General features: G+C 37.0%; 1 protein-coding gene across 1 annotated transcript; it reads right to left on the bottom strand.

Moving 5' to 3' along the window:
* Positions 1-258: 258 nt before the first annotated feature.
* Positions 259-873, bottom strand: LOC138900455 (uncharacterized). Its single transcript, XM_070187200.1, has one exon. It carries the CDS (start codon positions 871-873, stop codon positions 259-261), a length of 615 nt encoding a protein of 204 aa, XP_070043301.1.
* Positions 874-9,448: the final 8,575 nt, after the last annotated feature.

Genomic DNA, 9,448 nt, shown 5'->3' with positions numbered 1-9,448 from the left:
TGAGGTAAGATGGTAACGGTTCCAGCTCCAATTGTGGTGGCGCTTCGTTCGATGGCTTTGTTGGAGGGGTCTTTCTTTCTTCCGAGTGTAAAGGCTCGAATTCGAGCTCTTTTTTCCAGTACCCTTGCCCTTGAAGAGCTAACACCCATTCCGCCAAGTCTTCACTATTTACTTCTTCTAAGTTCATGAGGCAGGCTGTAAGAGGGTCTTTTACATTAAGTGCCTCATCATCTTCATCCATGATCACATCCATTGTGTCTAACAAAGAGCAATTTGCAAACTCACTGGTCGTCGCATAGTCTGTTGCACATTAAATGTTATTTCTTCATTATTCAGCCTCATCTTTAGCTCCTCCATTTCACAATCAATCAGAGTTATCCCTGTGGCCAAGAATGGCCTTCCCAAAATTATGGGAATCTCTTCATCAACCTGGCAGTCCAAAATGACAAAATCTGCTGGAAACACGAATTTTCCAACTTGCACAAGTACATCGTCAAGTATACCAGATGGCCTTTTCACCGTTCGGTAAGCTAGTTGTAGTAACATGGATGTTGGCCTTGCTCTTCCAATGCCTAACGTTTTATAGATAGACAATGGCATCCGATTTATACTTGCTCCCAAATCACACAATGTTTTGGCAAATGCATAGCTACCTATGGTGCATGGAATTGTGAAGCTTCCAGGATCGGTTAACTTCTCAGCTATAGGTCTTGTCACAACAACACTACAGGTCTGTGTCAATGTGACAATTGCCAAGTCTTGGAAGTCGAACTTACGAGACATCAAGTCCTTCATCATTTTTGCATAACCGGGCATGTCCCTCAAAGCATTAATTAGAGGAATGTTTACCTGAATTTGCTTCAGCATTTCCATGAATTTTTTGTACTGCTCATCCTTCTGATATTTGGCCAACCTCTATGGGAAGTGTGCTGGAGCTCGCTTCTTTCCTGCGGCTTGAGTTAGATTCTGCTCAGGCACTTTTTCTAATGCCTTCTCTTGCATTTTCTCAGTCTCCTCTGCAACCTCTTTTTCCTTGTTTATTTCCTCTTGTGCTGACTACACTCTTACTTTTGTTAGCTCGGTTGACTCATCTAACTCAATTGGCAATGACACAAGTATTTCAGTTGACCGGCTCTCACGAGCGATTTCTTGCTCTAAATCAAGATCTTTACCATTGCTCAAGCTCACCGCCATAAGCTGCTTCAGGCCCTACTCTTTTAGATTGACATGTGTGTCCGTAGGTAACGTCCCTTGAGGACGGCTGTTAAGGGCCATGGATAATTTCCCTAGTTGAATCTCAATACTTTTGATAGCTGATTCATGTGGCACTACCTTTTCTTGCATTTGGTGGACCTTTTCTTCCATTTTCCCGCTGGCCCCAATGAGTTATTGCAACATTACTTTAATTTCAGATAACCCATTATCTTGTCTCACTATCTGTTGTTGTTGAGGTTGTTGATAAGTTAGCTGTTGATTTTGCTGGTTGTATCCTTGTTGCCTTTGGTAAGGCACTACTTGACCCTGTGGTCGCATAGCTCCAAAATTGTTGGTGTTATTGTACTGTTGTTGTGCTGGTCTATACTATTGATTTTGCTGTCCCCAATTCTGACCACCTTGCTTCTGGCCTCCATAGTTGCCCATGTAGTTCATATTCTCCTGATAGTTCTGGTTGTCACTTTCACCACTCCACGCGCACACATATGGTTGGTTAATGCATGGTGTACATATTCCCCCATTAGTCGTATTAACTACGTGTACCTGATTCTAGCCTGATTCATCAATTTTCTTGGTGAGGATACTCATTTGCGTCATCAGAGTAGCCATATTCTCGGCTATGGAGTTGTTCGGGTCCAATGCTACTGAGTGAACTATATGGGTGATTGTAGTGTCTATTGTCATCCATCATGAATTTTGAGCCATTTATCTAGCATGATCTTACACTCTCTAAATGACTTGCTAAAAAATTCTCCACCTACTGAAGCATCAATATTGGCCTTCAAGTTATCCGTCAATCCCATGTAAAACCGTTGTCCCAACATCTGTTCTGGAATTCCATGATGTGGACACTTAACCAACATACCTTTGAATCTCTCCCACATTTCTTGTAATATTTCAGTTGGTTTTTACCCGAATCTCAATATTTCATCAACTTGATTGGCATTTTTATTGGGCGGGTAGAACTTATTCAAAAACTACTCGACTAATTCCTCCCAAGTGGTGATGGAATTTATGGGGAGCGAATTAAGCCAAGTCTTGGTTTCTCCTGTCACTAAGAATGGAAACAACAACAGTCTTATTGCTTCTGGTGTCACATTCGGTTGCCTTTGCGTGACACAAATTGATAGAATTTTTTTTAGATGTTGTTGTGAATCTTCAATGTAAGACCCGGAGAAAAGTCCCTTGTTTTGCAGCAGATGTAGCATGTTGTTAGTGATTTGAAATGACTCTGCTTGTACTTGAGGGACTGTAATTGCAGTTGTCAAATTTTCAGTGGTGGGTTGTGCCCAATCTTATAAGTTGCTTCTGGCACAAGAGGCGCCACACCTTGATTGTTCGGGTCATTCACATTGTTTCGATTGTCTTGATTACTCAAAACGTCACCCATGTCTAATTCAATTTGTTCTCTTGGTTGTTGTTGTCGTTTGTCTTTCCTGTTTGCACAATTTATTGCCTTGAAAGCTTTCTCAGGATCCAGTAATGCTTCAAGCAATTCACCAGTTCTTGGGGAGTTTCTAGGCATACACCTATAACAAACAAGACTACAAACGTTAGAAATTCAATGTAATTAAGTAAAATGGAGAAAATTGACTAAACTAAGAATCCTAGAAACTATTCTAGCTGTAATTAATAACATTGTTGCTTACCCGACAATGACGCCAAAATTTGATCATGCCCAACTATGCCTCCTAAGAGGTCTAGCGGTCGTTGCAAATATAATTCAGTTTACAAGTTCGGAGATGAATCCCACATGAAAATAACATACTAATTACAACCAATAGTTTTGCATGAATTCAAGTAATGAACCTTCAGAAATATTATATAACAATTTGAGAGTTTACTAACTAAGATCAAAGAAATTAAAAATGCAGTAATTTATAAGCAAATGTTGTAGACAAGATTTGAAAAAGTCTAAGGTTATGATTTTCCTTATTGTCGGAATCTTTCCGCTACATTTTCTATGAATTTGACTAAATATTCTCTATCAATCGTGAGTACTTTTATTGGCGTAGCTCTCTCTCGAGCAACTACCACAATTTAATAGACGTATTTTCTCGAACTACGCTAGCTGGCACTAATTTACCGCTCACTACAATCGCACCAAGACTTCGTTATCTCTAATACCGCCTTTAAACCCTCTGTATCGATCTCTCAACTACGTTAGGAGTGGTGTTGTTCAACAATTACCTAAATATGTACTCTCTCGAGTAATATACATACTAAATAGGCTTAGTTAATTGAAAGCTCTTCAATTAACAACAATGAAAATATAGTTGAACATGTAGAGAAAAATCAAACGCAAATCTATATTAAACGCAGTAGAAAATCATCCTCCAATAGGTTCCATCAAACCTTAGATAAGAGAGTTTAGCTTCTCAAAAATACAACAACATTAACATAATGTTCAAATACATTAAACTACAAAGTAAAGAGATAAAGGAAGGAAAACTCGTTTGATCCTTGCTCCACAGTGCTTTGCAACCCTTTTCTCCTCCAAAATCATGTCCAACCCTAGAATAACTCGTTTGGGGAGTATTTATGTCAATCCCCCGGTCCAAATCCGGGTTGGGGTCTTTTAACCCGCGACTTTTAATTACCGTGCTATAGACCTCGCGAAGCATGGTCTGTAGAGCGGTCAACCTGGCTATAGACCTCGCGAAACCTGGTCTATAGCGCGGTCGACCCGGCTATAGACCTTGTGAAGCCTGGTCTATAGTGCGGTCAACCTGGCTATAGACCTCATGAAACCTGGTTTGTAGCACGATTTGGGTACTTGATGCCTTTGACTCTTTTCTTGCGTTTTTGTCCTATGTTTATGCAACTTTCATTCGATGATTTATTCCGATGTTTCTAAACATAAAACAACACAATTTAGCACAATTGTCGCACAATATCTCACTAAACCAACAAAATATAGGGCGAGTAATGCGCTAAAAGTAGGGGTGTACAAATAAAATCTATAAACAGCACCAAACCGATAATCCGAGTCAAACCGAAAAAAACATCCGATGTGGTTTGGTATTGGAAAATAAAACCCGACCATAATTGGTTTGGTTTTAACTAAAAAAAGTCAAACCGAAACCAAACAAACCCGATAATACATTTATATAATTTTTAGAAATATTTTGTACATATAAATGTTTACTGTAATGTAATTTATAAATATTTCTTTAACTTTTTTACAATTTTATCTTTTAACATATTATTTGAAGTTTAGACTTAACATTCTTGAATGGTAAATAAATTTTAACGCCCATAAATGTAGTAGCTCAAACAAATTTCAAATCAATACTAATGCTAACAAAAGAGATTCAATTCAATACTAGGAATGACGATATTGTTGAATAATTATTTTAGTTTTACATTGGTTTATAATGAAAATGCATAACTTAGTTTATCTTTTTCTTTAGTGCTTAGTTATGTAATTAATATTAGTACTTGTTAGCTATACTTATTTTAGCATGACCTATATAGTATTTTTAGATTATGTTAATTTTTATTATGGCTTATTAATTAGCAATATTTATTTTATGTAATTTTATTATTTTATCTTTGTTATTGAATGTTTAGTATACTGTTATGACTTATCTCATATTATTGTGTTAGTTTCTTAGAAAATACATTATATAGTGGTATTTTACGAGTACTTAAGAACTATTTAGAGCACAAGTTACGTATTTTATGCTATGAAGACTTTACCGAAAAAAATTTCGAAAACTCGAAAAAACCCGAAAAATAAGAGAAAAATCGAGATTGAAAAATTTGACTTTGTTGGTTTGATTTAGTTTATAAATTTAAAAATCCGACACCGTTGGTTTGGTTTGATAATTGAAAAATCCGAACCAACCCGACCTATGTACACCTCTAGCTAAAAGTATAGCATTTTGGCCTAACGTCAATCTTCATGACAACAAAATACAGTTGAGCAGGTGACGAAGCAGGTGATACAAAAGATACATCTTGTATAAGAAGTAGACTAGATTTTTTTTTTGGTATGAAAGATAATATCGCATTAACTATTTAAAGCTAGTTCTACAGAGGGGGTGATGCGTATGGTGCATCATATTAGGAGAGCTAGTTTGTTGACTATTACAAGTAGGATTATGAGGTAATTTTGTACAAACTAAAGGTTGATTACTAATTAATACAAAGTTCTCCACTATAGTAACTCCATTGGCTTCTATAGATGCAGGTCCATCGTTGTGTGCATCAAAAAGTGTTGTTGTAGTTTCCATGTGTAGGGCCTGCGCATCTGTCATTGGTTTGACCTTCCTATATCATATTCCTCCTACTTGATCGTGTTGTAAGATGTTGCTAACAAAAACCGGTGGCGATGCAAAAACAGTTGGTGACATAGTTGGATCCATCGAACAATCTTCCTTGGCTAATCTATCCGCTACCCCATTCTCCTCTCTGTAGACATGTGTGATTGTTGCATTATGCAACTGGCCCAGGAGGTGTATGCAATCAGAAATAAGCTTAGTATAATGCATGTTGTCATTCCTAATAATTGTTAATACCTCCGATGCATCCACATTAACTTCTAGTGGAACCAACTGATGACGATTTGCTAACTCCAACCCAAGAAAAAATGCTTGTAATTCCGCATGTACGCTGTTAGTGGGTGAGATATTCCCTACAAATCCGATGATCCAATTCCCTTGGGAATCATGAATGGGCCCTCCCACACCTGCTTTGGAGGTAGCTACCGACAATGCTCCGTCCGTGTTTGATTTAAAATAGTTTGGTTTAGGAGGAATCCATTTTAGAGGCAGTATTAGGGGTTTGTAATTTATTTTTAGTTTGCTGGCCAAGTTCGTAAATTCAAGAGCTTGGTTATTGATGTATTTGGGGTATATAGGGCGTTGAAGGTTATTAAAGTTGTTGTCGTTTCGAGTAAGCCAAATGTTCTACAATGTAAAGGAGAGGAAAGTTTGTTGGTTAATTTTATGAGGCATGTGATTTTTTGTATTGTGGAATAAAGGAAATAACCATTGTGAGGGTCTTGAAATTCTATTGATAGGGTTAATAATATTGTTTAGTCCTAGTTGTGTCCATAAGATTTGTACGTTTGGACAATGTAGAAAGATCTGATTTTGTGATTCGGTATCGATTTTATAAATTTTGCAAAGATTATCTGGAATTATACCAATACGATGCAAGTATCGACGTGTAGGGAGACGATCATGCATGAGTAGCCATAAAAATGATTTAATTTTTGGAGTTACCGGAATTTTCCAAATCCATATAAATGTGGGTGTATGTGTTGGGCTGGGTAGGCAGTGGTCTAATAGGGCATTATATATTGATTTGACTGTAAATTGACCATGAGGTGTTAATCCCCAATAGATAGTGTCCAAAGTGTGTGTGTAGACATGCATATTGAGTCTATTAATTAAGCTCTTTATATTATCAGGGACATCAAACAAACAGTTTCCCCAATCCCAATCATTGTTAGACTTGTAAGAAGTTATAATATTGTTTAGATGGTTTAAAGGCAAAGGGCCTGATATTAGAGATCTCATCGCAATAGCTGGTGCGAGCCAGGCATTTGTCCAGTATTTAATATTAGAAGTGCTACCAATTTTCCATTGTATACCTAGTTGACAATGTATCCAACCTAAAAGGATATTTTTCCATGTATTAAAATGACCCCATCGGGTAAGGGGAGTTTTGTTATATTTATGTAAGAGGGTGGCTGCCCAAAGTTGGGCGAGTGATTGAAAATGTCTCCAAGAGAGGCTAGCTAGTAGAGAATTATTTTTTATAGCCAAGAGCTATATTCCAAGCCTTCCGAAGTCTCTGTAGCAGTGATTTTTTGCCAATTCACCAAGTGAATTTTTCTTTTTAGGTCAGTCGTACCCCATAGGAAGTTGCGCATGTACTGTTCCATCTTGTGAATTATAGAATGTGGGATGAAAATGTATTGCTTAATATGATTGAGAAAGGTAGTGAGTATAGATTGAATAAGAGTTGTTCTCCCCGCTAGGGAAAGATAATTAATTTTCCAGCACGTCTTACTTTGAAGTTGTCCAAAAGGAATTGAAAATCGGATTTATTGGGCCTTTTCTGAAATATGGGAAAACCTAAATATTTCCCAAAGGTCGTTCCCTCATTCATGTTAAAGCAAGAGAAGATGAAGTTTTTATCAGTAGTGGTACAATTTTTGGAGAAGAAGATTTTCGACTTTTGGAAGTTTATAGTTTGGCCTGAAAGAGTAGTAAAGTTATTAAGAGTGTAAATTATGGCGTGACAAATTATTTTTGTTACTTTAGAAAGGAGAATGATATCGTCAGCAAAAAATAAACGCTATAATTGTGGGCCATTTTTTGATAATTGTATAGGTTTCCATAGAAGGTAATCTACTGACTGAAAGATGGTGCGAGATAGGCATTTCATACACATAATAAAGATATATGGGGATAGTGGATCCCTTTGTCGTATACCCCTTGAGGGTTGGAAGAAGTTTGTTCGTGTGCCATTGATCAAGATAGATACAGAGGCAGTTGTAATACAAGACATTATTAGGGATATGGGTGTGCTTGGTAAGTTGAAATAGTGGAGTGTATTTTTTGATAAAAGACCATTCTAATTTATTGAAAGCTTTTTCAAGGCCCATTTTGAGAAGCACGTGATTTGTGTTTCCCTTTTACCTTTTTTTGGAAGTGGGTACGGATTTCTTGGACAAGGATTGCATTATCCGAAGCTCTCTTCCCTTGTTGGAAGCTAGATTGTGTGGGGCCTATAATTTTATGTAAAAAAGATTTGAGACGGATCACAATTATTTTTGTGATTAGTTTATAAATGGTATTACAAAGTCTAATTGGACGGAATTGGATAATGGAGGTTGCGTTCTTTATTTTGGATATTAGGCACAAGTATATTTTGTTGATGTCCGGTGGAATATGACTTTCTTTGAAAGCTGTTTGGCATAGAAGAACTCCAGACTTGCCTACTTCTTTTCAATATTTTTGAAAGAAATATGGGTGTAAGCCATCTGGGCGCGGTGCTTTAAAAGGTTTAAAAGAATTGAGGGCTTGGATTATTTCTGGAAGGGACAATTGTGCTTCTTTTCAATATTTTTGAAAGAAATATGGGTGTAAGCCATCTGGGCGCGGTGCTTTAAAAGGTTTAAAAGAATTGAGGGCTTGGATTATTTCTGGAAGGGACAATTGTGTAGCTTACTTATTTTGATATGTGGTGGTTAATGAAGAAGTTGTATCAGAAGTAGGGTGGTTGTTAATAGTAAATGATTGTGTAGTGGTAAATAATTAAGTATAATAGTTGAAAATATATTGCTGAATTTCGATGGGATCAAAGGACCAATTTCTCACACTATCCTTGAGTGCGTTGATACGGTTACGTCTACGCCGTTGTAAAGTAGTCATGTGGAAGAATTTTGTGTTAGCATCACCTTCATTTAGCCAATTGATACGTGATTTTAATTTCCAAAAGTCTTCCTCTAATTTTAGTACCCTACTAAATTCGTGAGAGAGTTGAATCTCTAAATTTTGTAAAAATCTACTTGTTGGGTAATGTATTGAAGATTGTATCCAATTAATTCTTGCCAGTAATTTACGCTTTCTGGAAATAATATCACCAAAAGTATGTTTATTCCAGTACGTAACATTATTTTGGAAATTCTTAGTAGCCTCTATTAATGAAGATGTATTCTGCCACGAGTTGTGTACTAAATTGTGGAAGGTAGGATGAGTTGTCCAAATTTGTTTCAAATCTGAAGATGCGTTGCTTAGGTATATTATTAGGTTTTAGTATTACAAGTAAGGGGCAGTGATCCGAATAGGTACGAGGGAGATGTTGTACAATTGCTTCAGGAAAGAGGTTTAGCCAATCATAATTAGCTAAAAGCCGATCTAGTCTTTCTAGAATTGTGTGACCATGTCTCCGTTTGTTCGTCCAAGTATATCGACTACCTTTGAAGCCCAAGTCTAGTAAGTTACAGTAATTAATACACTGATTGAAAGCATCAGCCCTTCTATTTCTAATAGGGTTACCACCAATTTTTTCAGTGGCTCTAATTACTTCATTGAACCCCCCCCCCCGACTAACCAAGGGCCCCTATAGGAACCGTGGATACATTTTAAGTTATGCCAAAGTATATTATGGGAAGTAGAAGAGTTATGAGCATAGATTGATGAAAATAACCACTTAGTAGGGTTAGACCATACCTGGACCATGCAGTGTATCTCCTGTGTGGTCATGCTGATAT

The sequence above is a fragment of the Nicotiana tomentosiformis genome, chromosome 10 (assembly GCF_000390325.3).
Source record: "Nicotiana tomentosiformis chromosome 10, ASM39032v3, whole genome shotgun sequence".
Taxonomy (NCBI): Eukaryota; Viridiplantae; Streptophyta; class Magnoliopsida; order Solanales; family Solanaceae; genus Nicotiana; species Nicotiana tomentosiformis.
This window is presented reverse-complemented; position numbering and strand designations above follow the sequence as displayed.

Bases quoted from the DNA above. Each gene is read 5' to 3' on its own strand.
- LOC138900455 (XM_070187200.1), bottom strand. From the start codon at position 873: ATGGAAATGCTGAAGCAAATTCAGGTAAACATTCCTCTAATTAATGCT.